General features: G+C 39.3%; 2 protein-coding genes across 3 annotated transcripts in view; both read right to left on the bottom strand.

Moving 5' to 3' along the window:
* c6hxorf58 (chromosome 6 CXorf58 homolog) overlaps positions 1 to 12,621 on the bottom strand; it is a 55,766-nt gene extending 43,145 nt beyond the window's left edge. Inside the window, 7 exon segments of the mRNA XM_072260617.1 lie at positions 4,184 to 4,295; positions 4,714 to 4,808; positions 5,656 to 5,755; positions 10,107 to 10,202; positions 10,204 to 10,240; positions 12,554 to 12,572; positions 12,574 to 12,621. Of these exon segments, the coding sequence (XP_072116718.1) occupies positions 4,184 to 4,295; positions 4,714 to 4,808; positions 5,656 to 5,755; positions 10,107 to 10,202; positions 10,204 to 10,240; positions 12,554 to 12,572; positions 12,574 to 12,621 (507 nt within the window).
* Positions 12,622 to 15,441: 2,820 nt separating this feature from the next.
* Positions 15,442 to 20,400, bottom strand: part of ltn1 (listerin E3 ubiquitin protein ligase 1) — a 123,630-nt gene continuing 118,671 nt past the window's right edge. For both annotated transcript variants that reach the window (XM_072260606.1, XM_072260607.1), the window contains exon 30: positions 15,442 to 16,055. In XM_072260606.1, the coding sequence (XP_072116707.1) occupies positions 15,993 to 16,055 (63 nt within the window). In that variant the 3' untranslated portion in view covers positions 15,442 to 15,992. The remainder of the gene's footprint in view (positions 16,056 to 20,400) is intronic.

The raw sequence follows: 20,400 nt of genomic DNA, 5'->3' as shown, positions 1-20,400 counted from the left end.
AAAGTCAGTCCTACGGCCATTGCAAATGCAATGTTCTGCTCCTGCCAGTTTCTCTGGGTAAACCAAACGGATACTCCTCCCGTGCTCCTTGATGTGGGTTTCTATTGTGCGCCCCACTTGGCCAATATGCACTGCTCCACGTTCACAGGGTATCATGTAAACGCCAGCTGTCCTGAGTCTCAGGTCATCCTTGAATCACATAAAATGTGATCTGAGCTTCCTTATGGGTTTGTGGATGGTATTAATCCAGTATTTCTTCAGGATCCTGGTGATCTATGTTCCCTCTAAGCTGTGTGCGTGTGCACACGCACACACGTTTTTCAACCAGCGCACAAAGGAAATTAATGTGCGCACAAAAGGTTAGTTACCTAAAATAAAAAAGGGAAAAATACTGCGAAATGTCTGTGTGAGGAATGGCGTGCTACACAGTCTCTCTCGCTCTGTGCCTTGTAAAGGCATGAAAAACACATCGTTATCGTCCCTCCAACATCGCACACGCACGGACGCACGCACCAAAAAAAATTATACTTATTGAATATAATATTTTTAGCTAACTGTTGCTGTTAACTAGTTAGTCAGTTTTTTAAATACCACAATGCACGTCACTAATTTATGTCACCTCACCTTTCCTGTTCCAGTTTGTACAGCTGCATCACAGCGGCAGCTATGTTTGGTGGACCGTGTTCAGATCGTAAAGTTCACAAAGATCTGTTTCAAATCCTGTAGATAGCTTCCTAAGTTTTTATTGAAAAAAATATTGATTCACTATGTCGAATTCAAAAGAAGTGAAAGGTGTGAAGCGCAAAAGAACTGCAAATTTGTTTAAAGTTGAATGGCTTAACAAAATAGTAGAAACTGTTACACCGAAAGCTCATGAGGTCATGAACGTTCAGCTTTGAGAAATATTCATGTATGATTTGGAAACTGGAGTTATCTGTTTGTATTGTCGTGACGCGAAAGTTGCTGGAGGATTTGCTATTGGAAAGAAGTGGGATGATATTTGGAAACTTGACTTTTTGAAACGTCATTTGGCAAGTAAATCGCATTTGGACAGTGTACAAAACTCAGTCAACAGAACCTATCATTATCCGGTACAGGAATGTTACGCATGTTACGGTTGAGTGCAGATAAGCAAGAGCGAAAATGATCAAACCCAGAGATTAAAGTTCTTATCGACAGTGTGTTGTTAGCTGTTAAAATGAATAATTCTTTACATTAAGTACAATACATTAATGAACATATGGAAAAGTATGTTCAACTCCCAGACAGCAAGCGAAGCAAAAATTATGCCTTCAAATTTCTGGAGACTATCAACTATATTGTTCAGAAAGACATGTTTGAAGAAATAGCATCAGCAGATTTTCACACGTTAGCAGTTGATGAAACCACAGACATATCTGTCAACAAATGTCTCATTCTGTACTTCAAATTCAGATCTAAGGATTGTACAGTTTATAAAACACTTTTACGCAGAATAGTTCAGCTGCAGGCGTGTGATGCCTCCTCTATTGTTTCAGCGATCAAGCAGTTTTATGAAGAGAAGAAGCTTGACCTCCATAAAACGGTGATGTTTACATCTAATGAAGCGTCGGTAAGGTTGGGCAGAGTTAATGGTGTTGCAGCAAAGCTTAAATAGGACATTCCACACTTAGTTCAGCAACACTGTGTAGCACACCGTGAAGATCTGGGGATTTGCGATGCATGGAAAGAAGTCAAGTTAATCAGAGACATTGAAACTTTGATGAGAACCATCTATACAATGTTTTCTCAATCTGCAGTTAAAAGATGAGAATTTAAAGTAATTGCAGAGGCCTCTGAAAATGAAGCTGTTGCTTTCAGGCCACTTAATGAAGACAGATGGTTATCTAGACACTTTGCATTGCAGGCAATAATAAAAAATTATGAGGCACTGATCACATACTTTAAAGAAGATCAGTTAAATGACCCTGTGGCTAAATACTGTCACAAGAAATTAATGAACATCACATACAAAGTAGCTTTACAGGTTTTAAGTGATGTCTTTGATGAACTGGCTGCACTGTGGATTCTGCAAAAGAGTGGCCTGACACCGATTGATTCACTTCATTTTGCACGAGGCAAAATTAACAAGATAAGACAGCAGTATCTGGGAGACAATGTTTCGTGGAGTGACAAAGTTAAAGTTTTGCTAAGCCAACAACGTGAAGAAAACGTCACAGTAGATACAAGTTCGCTGTTGACTTTTATAAATAGTCTTTGTGTTCATTTAGAAGAAAGGTTTCCTGAAGATGAGGTACAAGAATGGTCAGCTTTTGATTTCTCTGCAATTGCAAATTGTGACTTCAAATTTGGCGATGAACAAGTTAATGCCTTATGCCTAAAATATCATGATTTTCTAGCTGAAAATACTGTAATAGTTATACAGTTTAATGATTTCAAATTTTCTGTGCAAGAAAAAATGAAATCCAAACTGATTTCAAACTTTGCTCAAATGGTGGCATTTGTACTTCAAAATGAACAGTTTTGCGACCTTGCACAGTTGATGGACATTGGGGGAACATTTCTTGCGTCTAGTGCGGACTGTGAGCGAGGTTTTAGCCTAATGAATCAACTCAAAAACAAGCTGAGAAACCGTTTAGGTGAATGTCATTTGGATATGTTAATGAGAATCAAAAGCTATCAATTGGATGGAAGTTCTATTAGTCTAGATGGAGTTTACAAAGAATAGGTAAATACCAAAGACAGGAGAGAGAAAATATAACTGAGTGAATTAAATATGTGTTATTTTGTTGTTATTCTGTGCAGTTTTATGTCAAATATTTTGTAAACCTACATAAACTGTGCCATGTGTGCATTCAGTGCGCACATACTTTTGTCACAGGAAAAAAATTTGCACAACATTAGATTTTTGTGCACACTGACTACTAAAAATTAGAGGGAACATTGCTGGTGATCATTCCAGAATCTGTGGAAATATAGGGAAGACAGGTAGTAGCGACAGGCTCCTCCTTGTTGCTAGGTTTCCTGGTTTTTCCATTGGCCCTTTTAAAGGCCCGATTGATTTCTTTCACCTTCTGGCTATTCTGTTGGAACGTCGTGTGTAATTGTCTATTTTTACAGGTGGGACAGCGGAATCATGATTGGATGAAATCTAACCAATCAGGAGGGATGGATGATGGGGGTATATATGCCACCACACTACACATGTCTAAGCATCATCCCTGATGAAGATGGCAGAGTTTGTCATTGAAGCGTTGGTTAAAATTGATATCTGTACCCAGCTGGAAGTCCAAGAAGAGTTTATGTTTAGGTACTGTTTATCATGGTGCTAAATGGAACAGAATAGAAGGGTCTTAGTGGATCGCAACCTGGATGGAGGTTGTACTGCCAAGGTTGTCTAAGGCCCTCTCAGAAAGGAATACGTAGAAAAAAAAAATCAAGTTTCCAATCTTGCTGTGTCAGATGGTAACAGAATTGATTCTGCATCAATAATGAATACCTTATTGTTGTTCAATGCATTAGGGAAAGCAGTAAAATATTGATAAGAATGAAACCCAGCATGGGGCATATGTTATAGTCAATAAATAGATTGAAGAGGGCAAGGAGAAAAATTCCATACATAAGATGTAAATAATACCTAATACATTAAATCGGATCACCAAAAGAAACACAGATTGGGCAACCAAGCTTTTTTTTTCAATAAACTGCAATGCAGGTGATTATTAAAAGGAAAAAATAATTTTATTAGAGTATTACATTTAAATCATAATTAATAAATAATTAGAATACAAAATTGAAACACTTAATTAACAATTATTTAGAGTATGAATTTTAAAATTAGTTATTTATTAGAAACAATGTATGGCCAGCTATATTTAAATGCTTATGTAGAAACAAATTAATACTACTTTCACATTGCTAAAGTAGACATTTGAGTAATTTGTGTATACACAGATCAAGATAATCCCAGTATTGAATTTATATTGAGAAGTTACAGAAAGGAAGAGTGTGTTAGGAACTGGGTACATGAATACAGACATCAGGCAAGGACAGGATTGGGTTTAGATATAATCCTCCAAATAGATAGCTCAGTAGAGCACATAGTTAAAATGCAGTCATGAAAGAGGAGCATGAATTTCACCTGCCAAACTCAATAAAACAACACCTTTAAGGGAAGACAACTGAGGGTAAAAATCAGAATTACCTCAGTTGCAGGCTTGATTATTCTTTTTCCACTTAAATATTGATTCTTGTAGCTTCCAGTATGTTGAAAAATTTTAAACACAAGAAAAGGAGGAAATTCTTCTCCAGCAAATCTGATGAAAAATAAGAATACAGTAGATGAGGTTAGCTGTGTTACGTAACTGTGCCAATTTCGCTTTGTTAAAATTTATGCATAACGTGTCCTTGGTCCACCTTTCAATATTAAACCTTATAAATTCAAGCATTTTATTTCACCAGCAGGCCAAGGTCATGTTTTGTTAGTGGCAATGAAGCACCAAAAGCAAAATGGCTACATGATTTTGGGCTAAATGAAAGATGTTGGTGTATGGTTAGTTCTGAAATTAAAAATATACAAAACATATCAAACTGCAGAAAGCTATTGAATTTTGTTATAATCACTACAACACACAAAATAATCATATATGGACATATGCTTGATCATGTTGCATTCTCTTTTCTTTATAGACATATGGAAGTTTATTTTGTTTAGTAGATTCTCACAGAACTTACCTGAACCTAACTTTATATGCCATCTTGGTATCTTTCAAGAGTTCAGCCTCAGAGGGTTGTAGTTTCCTTAAAATGTCAGTTGTCAGACAATGTTCCTGTTACAGATGGAAAATTAATGGATTTATACAGATTTTGAAACAAATACATTCGAAGATAAACTGTAATTTGTTTGCAGGCAAAAAGACCACTGACCACTAATGTAATGATTAATTCTTAAGTGAAAAATAATCACCAATTGCTGGGAAGGATGAAGTTGCATTTTTTAAATATGTCATATTTTAGTGCAGTACCTAGCTGTAACGGTCAAAGATCAAACCTAACCTCTGTGTGGAGTTTACACACTCATGTAAGTACATTACAAAAGAACCAAAGGGGTGTTGATTTGTATGTGAGGAAAAGAAAACAGGATTGATGAGATTGCTCTACTGGGAACTGGCACGGATCTGGTAGAATGAATGGCCTCTCTCTGCTCTGTAAAAGCAGGACATTGCTCTGTTTTTGGATGTGTTTTGCTGCTCCGTGTTCAGAGTGCTTTTATCACTTGTATCACTGATGACTAGAAGGGTAGGTATGTCCTCGGCATCTATGGACATGGATGTACAATGTCCAATTATGGATTAATTTGCAAATGAATATTTATCTCTGGTGCACCAGTCTGGGAAAAAAATCATAAATAGTAGGAAAAGAGGAAAGGGATGACTTCCCAGTTTAGTAGCCTGCCAAAACATGTGCCAGCTTGTACTCCTTCACTTTCTTCGACCTTCTTATTCTGGCTTCTTCCCCCTTCTTTTCCAGTCCTGATGAAGGGTCTCAGTCCAAAAATAACAACTGTTTACCCCTTTGCGTCAATGCTGCCTGACCTGCTGAGTTCCTCCAGCACTTTGAGTGTGTCCCTTAAGGATTCCAGCTGCAGAATCTCTTGTGTTATTCAATTACACTTACTGCAGCACAGATTGTGTGCTTGAGTAGGCGAAATAACTGTTTATTTCTGTAGGAAATCCATGAAGTCTGGATAATTCTAGCTGCAGAGTCTGGATCAATTCTGAAACAGAGAAAGATTATCGGATCACAATGGAAATTAGAATCAGAATCTGAACCATGTTTATTCTCACTGACATACGTCATGAAAAATGTTGTTTTGTGGCAGCAGTACAGGGCACGACATAAAAAAAACTATAAGTTAAACAGGAAATTAATAAGTAATGCAAAGAGGAATAGCCAGGATGTGGTTATGGGCTCATGGACTGTTCAGAAATCTGATGCCAGAGGGGAAGAAACTGTTTCTAAAATGCTGAGCATGTGTATTCAGGCTCCTGTACCTCCTCTCCGATGGTAATAATAAGAGGGCATGTCCCAGATGGTGAGGGTCTGTAATGATGGATCGTGTGCACTGGAGCCTCCATACTGGTACAACAGTGAGAATGCTCTCCACAGTACATCTGTAGAAATTTTCTAGAGTCTTTCATAACATACTAAAATCTCCTCAAACTCTGAATAAAGTATAGCCACTAGCATGCCTTCTTTCTGATTGCATCAATATGTTTTGGCCCAGGATAGATTCTCTGAGATGTTGACATGAGGAACTTGAAGCTGCTCACCCTTTTCTCTGCTGACTCCTCAATAAGGACTGGTGTGTGTGTTTTCCCGAGTTCCCCTTCCTGAAGTCCACAATCAATTTCTTTGTCTTACTGACATTGTACAAGGTTGTTGTGACACTAATCACTAGCAGATCTATCTCGCTCCTGTACACCTCTTTGTCACCATCTGACAACCTGCCAGCTATAGGGGTGTCATCAGTGAATTCACAGATAGTGCCTGAACTGTGCTTGGCCACACAGTACTGAGTGTAGAGGGAGAAGAGCAGTGGGCTAAGCATATATCCTTCAGTTTATTTAGTTATTGACATTATTTATTATCAGATTGGACACTACTCAAAGATTGAGTTGTAAACACGAGGAAATTTGCAGATGCTGGAAATTCAAACAGCACACGCAAAACGCTGGCGGAATGCAGCAGGCCAGGCAGCATCTATAGGAAGAGGTACAGTCGACGTTTTGGGCTGAGACCTTTTGTCGGGACAAATATTGAGTTATTTTGGCAAAAAGGCAATCAGAAGAAATGGTAGAAGGTCAGCAAAGTAATCTTGAGACACCTGATATGCCAAGACATTACGGGATAGCTGATTAGGCTAGAGGGCTCATATGGTCCACTGTTGCTTATACTACTAAAGCAGAAAAACAAGCCTTGTCTAATCTACAAAGCCATCCCCATAAACATGCTTCATAAACAACTTCAATCATGCTCATTGGATCTTACAATGTCCCAGGCTTGTTCACCACTGTCTCCTGGTATGGACTGCTCACTTTATAAAAAGACTCACCAGAGGTTGTGATACAATGGCGTACAGTTGTAAAGAAGAAATTCTGAGAAACCTCAAAGTTGAATCTACAGAACGAGCTGCATTCTACCAAGTTTACACTGTACTTCCCCATGTTGAGCTCCTATTAGGAAGAATAATTGAGGATACCAAGTACACAGAGAGTATTAGGAGTGGGAAGGACTGTACTCCTAATGCAAGTGTCAGACCATAATCACAAACAAAACTGGCTTAGTCTTCAAGGATAAAGTTGCCAAGCTGGGTCTGCAGTGGAGATCCGACTGAATGGAAACCTCTCCATGGCCTTGAATTCACCATGCATGTACAGCTGCATTTATCCATAAGACCATAAGACATAGAAGCAGAATTATACTATTTGGCCTAGTCAATCTGCTCCGCCATTTTGTCATGGCTGATCCAATTTTCCTCTCAGCCCCAAACTCCTGCCTTCTCTCCATATCCCTTCATGTCCCAACCAATCAAGAATCTTTCAACCTCTGCCTTAGATATACATAAAATGTTGGACTCCACAGCTGCCTGTGGCAATGAATTCCACAGATTCACCACTCTCTGGCTAAAGAAGGTCCTCCTCATCTCTGTTCTAAAAGGATACCCCTCTATTCTGAGGCTGTGTCCTCTGGTCTTAGACTCCCCCACCATAGGAAACATCCTCTCCACATCCACTCTATCAAGGCCTTTCACCATTCGATAGGTTTCAATTAGATCACCCATCGTTCTTCTGAATTCTAGCAAATACAGGTCCACAGCCATCAAATCCTCTTCATGTGACAAGCCATTCAATTCTGTATTCAATCCATTTCATTGTTAGCAACAGTGACTATTGCACAGTACTGATGAGAATCAAAACCTTTGTTTTTTCAATGAGAATGCCCTCCATTAAATTGTGCAGCTCAAAACTGGGAATCCATGAGGCATCAACAGCTGAACAGTATTCTACCACCATCTATAATCTCACATCCCAGCATGTTCCTCAATCTACCTTTATTATCTGAACTGCAGACCAAGGTTGCATCACAGAGTGTAGAAAAACAGGACAGAAGCAGAACTGATTTTGCACTATAAAAATCGGGTCAAATCTGATCTGGTTAACTTTTGCTCTGTCGTTTCAATCAGCAACTATGTGATTAAACAAAAAACAGAAACCTGCTCACTCATGTGTAGATTGAGTTCTATCAAGTCTCCACAGCAATCACTCAGCAATTTAGTATATAGACAAAAGAGGCAATTTCCAGAGGTAAACTGAGAGTGAATTACTTTTATGACTTACAGCAGACTGAAAAGCTTGAGCATATAAACATTAAGAAAGAGGATATGCTGGAGTTTTTGGAAAGCATCAAGTTGGATAAGTCACCAGGACTGGACGAGATGCACCCCAGGCTACTTTGGGAGGTGAGGGAGGAGATTGCTGAGCCTCTGGCAATGATCTTTGCATCATCAATGGGGACGGGAGAGGTTCTGGAGGATTGGAGGGTTGCAAAGGTTGTTCCCTTATTCAAGAAAGGGAGTAAAAATAGCACAGGAAATTATAGACCAGTGAGTCTTACTTCAGTGGTTGGTAAGTCAATGGAGAAGATACTGAGAGGCAGGATTTATGAACATTTGCAGAGGCATAATATGATTAGGAACAGTCAGCATGGCTTTGTCAAAGGCAGGTCATGCCTTACGAGCCTGATTGAATTTTTTGAGGATGTGACTAAACACATTAATGAAGGTAGAGCAGTAGATGTAGTGTATATGGATTTTAGCAAGGCATTTGATAAAGTACAACATGCAAGGCTTATTGAGAAAGTAAGGAGGCAAGGGATCCAAGGGGACATTGTTTTGTGGATCCAGAACTGGTTTGCCCACAGAAGGCAAAGAGTGGTTGTAGATGGGTCATAATCTGCATGGAGGTCAGTGACCAGTGTTGTACCTCAGGTATCTGTTCTGGGACCCCTACTCCTTGTGATTTTTATAAATGACCTGGATGAGGAAGTGGAGGGATGGGTTAGTAAATTTGCTGATAACACAAAGGTTGGGGGTGTTGTGGATAGTGTGGAGGGCTGTCAGAGGTTACAGTGGGACATTGATAAGATGCAAAACTGGGCTGAGAAGTGGTAGATGGAGTTCAAAGATGTTGGGATTAAGTGTGAGGTGGTTCATTTTGGTAGGTCAAATATGATGGCAGAATATAGTATTAATGGCAAGACTCTTGGCAGTGTGTATGATCAGAGGGATCTTGGGGTGCGAGTCCATAGGACACTCAAAACTGCTGCGCAGGTTGACTTTGTGCTTAAGAAGGCATACGGTGCATTGGCCTTCACCAATTGTGGGATTGAGTTTAAGAGCTGACAGGTAATGTTGCAGCTATATAGGACCCTGGTCAGACCCCACATGGAGTACTGTGCTCAGTTTTGGTCGCCTTACTACAGGAAGGATGTGGAAGCCATAGAAAGGGTGCAGAGGATATTTACAAAGATGTTGCCTGGACTGGGGAGTATGTCTTATGAGAATAGTTTGAGTGAACTCGGCCTTTTCTCCGTGGAGTAACGGAAGATGAGAGGTGACCTGATAGAGGTGTACATGATGATGAGAGGCATTGATCGTGTGGTAAGTTTTTTACGCAGAGAGCGGTGAGTGCATGGAATGGGCTGCCAGCGACGGTGATGGAGGCAGATACGATAGGGTCTTTTAAGGGACTGCTGGATAGGTATATGGAGCTTAGAAAAATAGAGGGCTATGTGTAGCCCTAGTAATTTCTAAGCTATGGACATGTTTGGACCAGCATCATAGGCTGAAGGGCCTGTATTGTGCTGGAGGTTTTCTATGTTTCTATGAATGTAAATTGTAGAAGGCATTATTAGTATTTGATGATACAAGATAAAACATTGTTTTCAGTATTTCAAGTTTTTTTGGTTATTTGCTAGCAATTCATTTATATTGCATATAGGGAAATGCAAAAATGCATGAAATACTTCATATTTGAGTAATGGAAAAATACTAATGAATTACTTACATCTTTGGTTCTGATTTATGCATGTATACTTTTATTTCTTGACTATTCAGTGATATGTGGTCCTTTTGCAGAGATTCACAGCATGGTGAACTTTTTCAGTTCTTTGAGATCCATCATTAATAATTCACAATGTTCTGACAAAAATAGGTTACCGTGATTAAATCATCTGAATGGTATTTTTTTTTTGTTATTATCTGAGAAGGCAACATCAGTATGTTAAAATGACCAGACATTAGATTTTATACACCAAAGTGTTTCAGAAGAGGAGCCTCATATTTTAAAGGTGATATTTTATCACTGCATTGCCATGCTGCACTTGGGCAAATGTTGCTTTATATATAACTATCTACATTAACTTTCATATTTAATAAATATGTTCAAAAGAAACCAGTACAGTTTGTAATCTAATACAGCAACAATAGGAGATTATGATTAAGAAAACCAAGGACATTGTTGGGATTAAGAAGCATTTACTACTATTTAACTTGAGTTTCTGAAATAAAGAAACTCTCTTATTTCAGGAAAATACTGGCTCACCTCCTTAACCTTCCAGGGTGATCAAGAAACATAAAACACTGATTTTTAATTTTCATGTTTGTTCACTGGGAGTTACCTAGAGTCAGACAGTATGGACCATGCTAATTAAGGTTCCCCATTCAAGCTAGTCCCCCATTTGTCAGCAGATGGCCAATAAACCATTCCAATCCCTGTACCTGTCCAAATGTCTCTTAATAGTTGTTATTGCACCTGCCTCAACTGTTTCCTCTAGCAGCTGGTCCACCACTGAGGTTCTCCATTGTTCGGGTCTGGGATTGATGCTGCTTTGATACACAAGCCTAGGCAGTATGATATGGAGAGCAAGCTGTCGCCTATGTAGCAGGCTCCCCCCTCCATGCAGCTGATGAATCCAAAAGAATGGCAGAGGCCGATACAGTTTGGCACCAGTGGTGTCACAGGAGTTGCCAGTCAGTGTAAAGCTCAATATAGGACTGCCTTAGGGACGCCTACATAGGATCCAAAATAGACACCAACCTTTTGTATAAATAAAGTTGGCCCAAAAGATCCTCTTAAATATTTCCCCACTCACGTTAAATCTATGCTCTCTCGTTTTTGATGCCTCAGTTCTGGGAAAAGGACTGAATTAATTCACTCTTATCTATGCCCCTCATGATTTTATATACCTCTCTATAAGATCACCTCTCAACATCCTGTACATTGGGGAATAAAATGCTAGCCTATCAAACCTCTCCCTTGAACTCCTGGCAGTATCCTTGTAAACCATTTCTGTACACTTTCCAATTTAATAGCATCTTTCCTATAGCAAGCCGATCAAAACTGAATACAATACTCCAAGTCTGGCCTCACCAACATCCAGTTCAACTGCACTATGACCTCTCAACTTTTATACTCAGTCCTCCGACTTATGAGGGCCAACATACCAAAAGCATTTTTCACCTGTGTTTCCGTTTTTAGGGAAACATAATTGTTTTCTAAGGCCCCTCTTTTCCACAACATTCCCAGGCCTTGTCTTTTACTGTGAAATCCTGCCTGGATCTGAGTATACCTCTGCAGCTCCAACGATTCACTTGATCATTTCGGGGATTCACAAACTTTGAATTGGAAAATGGTGGAGAATATGTTTCATAGGATTTTGTGTCAGCCTGGCTTAGCTAGATCTATCCTGGCCAGAACCGACTCTTCGTAGGGCGGACTATTCTTTCCACTTGAATTTAATCTTTGGCTGTTCAGATGTTGGATCCTAAATGAGGTTTCTGTCATGTATCTTCGGCTATTATTTATTCATAAACGACGGGACATGACAGAAACCTCATTTACGATCCGACATCTGAACAGACAATATTTTGAATATTTGTCCATTTCCCTTTTGAAAGCCACAATTCAGTGAGACCATAATTTTGCACTGCGTCTTTTAACAATCTCAAGAGTTGCGTTCTTTAGTCGGAAACGCCTTAGGTTTCAATAGTTACAAAGTCATCCACTGACAACTGCAATTGTAAAGGGGTTTTGATCTGAAAGGTTTGGACTCCTACCTGTAATTTTTTCCATTCCATTTTTCTGTTTCTAAGTTGGCAGAGTCTATCAGCTCCACTCACGCCTCTGCTACCAACGAGACATTTCAACTAGTCCATTTTATTAGAGTAATGCATTGGATTGTTGTTGGTTTATCTCCTCCAATTTCAGGAAAATCGGGACAGCAAACTCAGAACTGGCGTATTTGCAAACACGAGGAAATGTGCAGATGCTGGAATTTCAAGCAACACACATAAAAGTTGCTGATGACAGGCCACTGCTGCGTTCACCAGCAACTTTCATGTGTGTTACTGGCGTATTTGACTTACTTTCAGAAGTCTGTAAACGCTTGCTACTTGTCCGCATAACCCCGAAATCAAAAATAGATGATAAAGTCATCAGACACCAAGCTATACCTGATTTTCCTCGCGCAAACCAGCAATCTGAGAGAGGCGAGGGGCCTGGAGCAGCCACCCGTCGCCATGATAGCTTCGCCGTTTCCTGGCAACGGCGGGCGCGGGGGCGGGGCTCAGGGCGGAGGAGGGGTGGGTGCCGGGAAATCGTGTTGGCAGTCCGAGGTCTGCACTAGACTACCCATCATATAAATAAACAAATTCCACGTCACATGCCGGTGATAATAAACCCGATTCTGATTCTGTACTCGCTGGAGTTTAGAAAAATGAGCTGGACTCATTGAATCGAATATTGAGATGCCTAGATAGAATTGATATGGAGAGGATGTTGCTTATAGTGGGGCGGGGGTGTCTGGAATCAGAGGGGGCAGCCACACAATAGAAGGATGTCTCTTTAGAACAAAGATGAGGAGGAATTTTTTTTAGCCCTAGAGAGTGGTGAATCTGTGGAATTCATTGCCGCAGATGGCTGTGGAGGTCAAATCATTGGGTATATTTAAAGAGGAGATTGACAGGTTCTTGATTCATAAGGGGCATCAAAGCTCACGGAGAGAAGGTAGGAGAATGGGGACGTTAAGGCATATTCTGGTGTTATGTTATATAGCAAATAGTAATTTCAGCAGCAGTCCTCAGACCTGTAAATAGATTGTAAATTGAATTTAAAATGCAGCTCAGAACAATGCTCTTCCTGGAGCTGCAGACTCAGGTTGATTGCAAACAAAGAAACACTTCATTTGACCTGAGATGTCTGCATATGCATGAATGCAGCTCAGAGTCAATGGGTATTAACATTAATTTTGGGTGTCTGGAGTGTAGGTGTGAAGATGGAGGTGTTTGAAAATTATATGCAATTCAAAGGAAACATTGTAGATACATTGTCATGTGACGAGAATACACATAGATGTTAGCTGTCCTGTGAGATCAGCAGTTGGTCTGCCACCTGTCCTCAGGGGAAGGAGAGATGAAGAACAATGGAGCAGCATCTGGAGATGTGTAATGAAGGGACGGGAGAGAGGGCTGTCTGGAGCGGCTCCCCCTTTGAACCCTGAACTGTTTGAAGTGATGGACAGGCGATACCCCAGCAGGGGGATAAAAAGGGACAGGTTTCGCTAAGGCAGGACACACACGACACCCGAGGTAACGAGACCCTGGAAGCGGTGCGCCTCTCACGAGTCGGTGGGAAGTACCGGACAACGCACAGGGTGGAAAGGTACGATCAGCGGGAACCCGGTGTGTGTCCAACCTCGCTTGGGTGCCGGGTTCACTGCAGAGGATCGACCGCATCTGGAGGAGGGGTCACAGTCAGTGACCTCAGGTGACATCACCAAGGACCCGCCCGAAAGCTGCTTGTGAGCAATATCGCCGGTCTGTGAGTGGAAGCCGTGTCTGAATGATCAGTCGTTCCCGTTCTATCTCTCTCTCTCTCCACGTTGTCCATCGCCATGGCAACGATTACTGCGAACTGAACTACTAAATTGGACTGAACTTTGTGTCACTTTGAAATTGGTCATTTATCCCTAGACAACGATAGAGCTTGATTGATGCTGTTATCTTAATTCTGTGCACATGTGTGGTTATCATTGCTGAACTGTTGCATTTATTATCCTTTCGATTACTGTGTTGCTTGTTTCTTTAATAAAACTTTCTTAGTTCTAGTAATCCAGACTCCAACTGAGTGATCCATTTCTGCTGGTTTGGCAACCCAGTTACGGGGTACGTAACAGTAACTATAGAACTGTCCTGCTGTTGCCTTTGATCTTTAACATATAGAGAGTTCATGTAATATTGGATCAGGTGCCTCTTCTAAGAGTGTCTCCATATGATGCCTGCTCGTTGTGCTGCATGTCACCAGCTTCCGCGTCTCCTGATGACTTTGTTCATATTCACAACACCCCATTCACACTTGCAACAGGAGGGATAATAAATCAGTCGTGATGGAATAGCAGAGCTGACTCTGAGCCTAATTCTGCTCCTACAATCTTATAGTCTACATCTCCATATTATAGAATTTTCTGACAATTTGGATAATAGGATGAAGAGCTCTTGGATAAGTGCTGTGCACATCTAATATACAATTACACTGAGATCTTTTGGACTAATGACAAATATAATGAAAACTAAGCTTTCTGTGCTTGTGTATGTGAATGTGGAAATTTATGATTCACAGTAAGACAGCAGAATGTACTTCAAATCAGCATAATATTCTTTTCCAAGGAAAAAATAATTCGGGTTATTTGCCCAAAACATATTGCAAACCCACCAGAATAGTTAGCTCCTTTCCCAAAGAAGCACAAAATGGTTGAAATCTATTGATTTTAATGTAAGAGAACACCCAGTGCTGCAAATGAAAGACTCTGGCATGAGCTTGGCAAAGTAGGTGGAATAATATTTAAAAATATTATGTTTAATCATTTCCCATAATATTTTAAAACATTGAAGTATTGAAGAAATTAATTAAAACTTTAAGTGCTTTCAGCTTTTTTAAAAACTTCTCAGAATCAGGATCTAGTGCTTTCTGGGTGTACATGACAAATGAACTCTTCTCTGGCTTCCTGCTGGTACAGGGTATCAATTATAACTGCCATTTTGATTTCAAACTCTGCTGTCTTCATCAGGGATGAGTAAATGTGGAATTTTACCTCTCACCTTTCTTGTTCCTAAGCATTTTCCTGACATTGCGCGCATTGCCATTTATACTTTCAGTGTTTATTCTGGAGGGGGAGAAAAAACTGGAACACATTTCTAGTGATGATCAAGCACAGAAATTGACAGGTATCATTTTGTTTTTAAAAACAGCACTATTCGTAGCTGTTTAGTGAATGAAGGTGGAAAGACACTTAAAAAAAACAAAAATCACCAGTGAGTACAACTCATTAACACACTCCACACTATTATAAACAATTTACAATTTTACTAATGAACAATTTTATTACATAGAATATTTTATATTATAAGGAAATTTAAGTAATGGTTTTAAATTCAACATGTGATGATTGCAAGTTTACACCATCCATTGTTATGTAGAATCTGTGATTGGAAGAAGTGAGCTGCCAGGGAGTTGTTCAGTATTAACTCGTACGCTTTCCTGCAATGGATCCACAACAGCACCATTGAAGGAATGAATGCAAGTCACCAAAACAGAAGAACAAAATGAAACAAGGCCAAACATCTTTATACAATATACTGTCATTGATTTAATTGATAAATTTAATTGTGAAAAATTATTGATGCCCTTTTTTAAAAAAAACACTGGCACCTGATTGACTTTTAAAATTACAAGTTTTAGAGACAGACCAGAAAAAAAAATTGCTCCTGTTGTTTTATTCAAAATTTGTTATTTTCTGGCTGTTATAAAGTCATTGAGTGATATCTTCTGCTTCAAGACTACAATTCTCCTGAGTCCACTAGGCCATTATAATTACAGAAAAGAAGCCATAACACCTCACAAGAATGTCTCTCGACACAGTGGACATGTAGACTTGTTGCTGGAAGTAAACCATCGGTACTGTAAACATGACAAATATAAAAATTAGAAATTATAGATTCAATTTTATACCATTAGAAAATATAAAAGCCTGCATAATTTGTCAGCAATTCATTCAGTCCTCTTTCAGAATTAAAATCAAGATTTTTGCTTGACAAGTCTTTCTCACTTTAACTTCAATTATTACAATTAAACATAGGCAATAGAATGATAGGAGGTTTTACAACATAGTTATTCACATCCAAAAGATCCAAAAAATAGTCTCAACATAGTGGAAGTTGAATAATAGATCTAAATTGATATTTGATATTGATGTTGCCCTCTGCTATGCAGTCCTTTCTGTGGCACGGAATATTTTAACATTTTAAAGTTTTCTAGGTACTACAGTTTTAGTGATTAGACACTTTGAAGAAAGATATACCAGTATTTAATAATTTATCTTTAGTTTGCTTAGTCAGGTAGATTTTGGTGGCTGAAAATTCAGCGACAAGAACAGAAATACAGTACATGCAATTAAGGATTAATTTAGTACAGTATTCCCTGTTCCCAGAAATTATCAGATTGTATGGGCCATCTGCAATATGGACTAGTACTTATTGTGAAAAGATTAAAGATTAGTTTTATTTGTCACATGTACATCAAAACATACAGTGAAATGCATTGTTGTTTTAAATCAAATCAGTGAGGATTGTGCTGGGAAGTCTGCAAGTCTCGCCATGCTTCCGGCAGCAATACAGCATGCCTACAACTCACCACTCTAACTGTGCACCTTTGGAATGGGGAAGGAAACAGGAGCACCTGGAGGAAACCCATGTAGTCACGGAGAGAACTTATAAACTTCTTAAAGACAGTGGCAGGACTCAAACTGCCGTCAAGTGTTGCACTGACTGCTATGCTTCTTGTGCCATGTTTTAAACAGCAAGGGACAAAACTACTTGATCACAATGGAAAGGCCCAGGTGAATTTTGAGAACATAATCAGGAAACAAGTAAGGTTCACTTATGCTCCTATTTAAAGTATGAGAAAGAAGCATTAGTAACAAAACTGAGACAAACCTATAGAGAAAATAAGTCATTTAGAATGGAAAAATACAAAATAAATTTTAAAGGTCATTGGAAAATGCAATGAAAAACTGAAGAACATTTTAAAGCTAGAAGTATACATTACCATTAGAGTGGAATAAAAAGATATATTTTAAATAAATTAATCAGCAATAGACCAATTATGTTAGTGAGAATATGTACTAATATCATAATTTAAAATCTTTGTTATTATTCAACAAGTACAATCATCCTATAGAAGAAATGGAAGAATTTCTGCTGATTCTACCTGGATTGTAAATAATCTCTACTGAACAAAATCTACTGAGGATCAAAGATCAACTTTATTCACCACATACATTTATATGTGTGAGAAATTTACTGTGTTTGTGTTGGTGCAATTTGCCACATATACAACAATCAATCATTTTCCTAGAACAAGGATTTAGATGGGGCGAAATTTGTTAGGTGTGTTCAGGAAGGTTTCCTGACACAATATGTAGATAAGTCTACACGAGGAGAGGCTGTACTTGATCTGGTATTGGGAAATGAACCTGGTCAGGTGTCAGGTCTCTCAGTGGGAGAGTGTTTTCGAGATAGTGATCATAATTCTATCTCCTTTACCACAGCATTGGAGAGGGATAGGAACAGACAAGTTAGGAAAGCGTTTAATTGGAGTAAGGGGAAATATGAGGCTATCAGGCAGGAACTTGGAAGCATAAATTGGAAACAGATGTTCTCAGGGAAACGTACAGCAGAAATGTGGCAAATATTCAGGGTATATTTGCGTGTCATTCTGCATAGGTATGTTCCAATGAGACAGGGAAAGTTTGGTAAAGTACAGGAACCGTGGTGTACAAAGGCTGTTGTAAATCTAGTCAAGAAGAAAAGAAAAGCTTACAAAAGGTTCAAAAAACTATGTAATGATAGAGATCTCAAAGATTATAAGGCTAGGAGGAAGGAGATTAAGAATGAAATTAGGAGAGCCAGAATGGGCAATGAGAAGGCCTTGGCAGACAGGGTTAAGGAAAACCCCAAGGCATTCTACAAGTATGTGAAGAGCAAGAGGATAAAACATGACAGAATAGGGCCAATCAAGTGTGACAGTGGAAAAGTGTGTATGGAAGCGGAGCAGATAGCGGAGGTATTTAATGAATACTTTGCTTCAGTATTCACTACCGAAAAGGACCTTGGCGATTGTAAGGATGACTTACAGTGGACTGAAAAGCTTGAGCATATAGACAATAAGAAAGAGGATGTGCTGGAGCTTTTGGAAGCCATCAAGTTGGATAAGTCACTGGGACCGAATGAGATATACCCCAGGCTACTGTGGGAGGTGAGGGAAGAGACTTCTGATCCTCTGGCAATGATCTTTGCATCATCAATGGGGACGGGAGAGGTTCTGGAGGATTGGAGGGTTGCAGATGCCGTTCCCTTATTTAAGAAAGGGAGTAGAGATAGCCCAGGAAATTATAGACCAGTGAGTCTTAATTCAGTGGTTGGTAAGTTGATGGAGAAGATCCTGAGAGGCAGGATTTATGAACATTTGGAGAGGCATAATATGATTAGGAACAGTCAGCATGGCTTTGTCAAAGGCAGGTTGTGCCTTACGAACCTGATTGAATATTTTGAGGATGTGATTAAACACGTTGATGAAGGTAGAGCAATAGGTGTGGTTGTAGACAGGTCATATTCTGCATGGAGGTTGGTGACCAGTGGTGTGCCTCAGGAATCTATTCTGGGACCCCTACTCTTTGTGATTTTTATAAATGAGCTGGATGAGGAAGTGGAGGGATGGGTTAGTAAGTTTACTGATGACACAAAGGTTGGGGGTGTTGTGGATAGTGTGGAGGGCTGTCAGAGGTTACAACGGGACATTGATAGGATGCAAAACTGGGCTGAAAAATGGCAGACGGAGTTCAACCCAGATAAGTGTGAGGTGGTTCATTTTAATAGGTCAAATATGATGGCAGAATAGAGCATTAATGGTAAGACTCCTGGCAGTGTGGAATATCAGAGGGATTTTGAGGTCTGAGTCCATCAGACGCTCAAAGCTACTGGGCAGGTTGACTATGTGGTTAAGGCAGAATACGGTGCATTAGGCTTCATCAACTGTGGGATTGAGTTTAAGAGCCAAGAGGTAATGTTACAGCTTTATAGGACTCTGGTCAGACCCCACTTGGAGTACTATGCTCAGTTCTGGTCACCTCATGACAGAAAGGATGTGGAAGCTATAGAAAGGGTGCAGAGCAGATTTAGAAGGATGTTGCCTGGATTGGGGAGCATGCCCTGTGAGAATAGGTTGAGTGAACTTGGCCTTTTTTCCTTGGAGTGACAGAAGATGAGAGGTGACCTGACAGAGGTGTATAAGATAATGTAAGGCATTGATCGTGTGGATAGTCAGAGGCTTTTTCCCAGGGCTGAAATGGCTAACACAAGAGGTCACAGTTTTAAGGTACTTGGAAGCAGGTACAGAGGAGAAGAAAAATAGCTTAGAAAAATAGGGCTAAGAGTAACCATAGGTTATTTCTAAAAATAAGTACATGGTCAGCACAGCATCTTGGGCCAAACCTACAGTATTGTGCTGTAGGTTTTCTATATTTCTATGTTTCATTCAACAATTATAAAAATAAAAATTATATAAAAATGAGTTAGAGGTTAAAACTGACACTTTTAATTTGCCTTCCAATGCTATGGTCAGGTGCTGGAGTCAGATAATAATAAGAATTTTTTATATTGCTGACATGCAAAATTTTGTTCTCTTTCTATCAGAAATCTGATTTCCAGGCTTTCAACCAGCTAATTATAGAGCCAGGTGAAATTGAAGCAAGTATGGGAATTGGCACCTCAAAGGGTTTAAAGGGAGTGTTCAAAACACTGAGTTAAAGGGACCACTACCAAGTGAGCCGGATGCTGAATTGGACAGTGGATTATCAGGAGCAAAGGAGATGAGGAAATAATAAGACCTTTATCTTCATTCATCTGAATTAGACAGAAATAAGTAACCATTATGTAAGTGTATAATAGAGGTAATTGTAATGTAAGTCGCGATGCACCACCAGCTCAACCCTACACAATCAATAATTGCACTAAAAAGAAAAATAATCCTGTTAGCGATTTACAGTCACTTTTGCAATAATGTGAAGTGAAACACTGTAAATAGCTCCCCCTTTAATGTCTTGTCTAAAATGCATTATTACAATTAATATTCAATATTGAAAAAGGTAAAAGATTACCACCAAGATTAGTAAGTATTTAGTAATCTTGTTGGTTATAAAAACAAATATACTTGCACATGGAATCAAATCAGCAATTTTTAAAACAGA

The sequence above is a fragment of the Mobula birostris genome, chromosome 6 (assembly GCF_030028105.1).
Source record: "Mobula birostris isolate sMobBir1 chromosome 6, sMobBir1.hap1, whole genome shotgun sequence".
NCBI classification, from domain to species: domain Eukaryota; kingdom Metazoa; phylum Chordata; class Chondrichthyes; order Myliobatiformes; family Myliobatidae; genus Mobula; species Mobula birostris.
The sequence above is the reverse complement of the archived record's forward strand: the minus strand, read 5'-3'. Positions and strand labels throughout refer to the sequence as shown.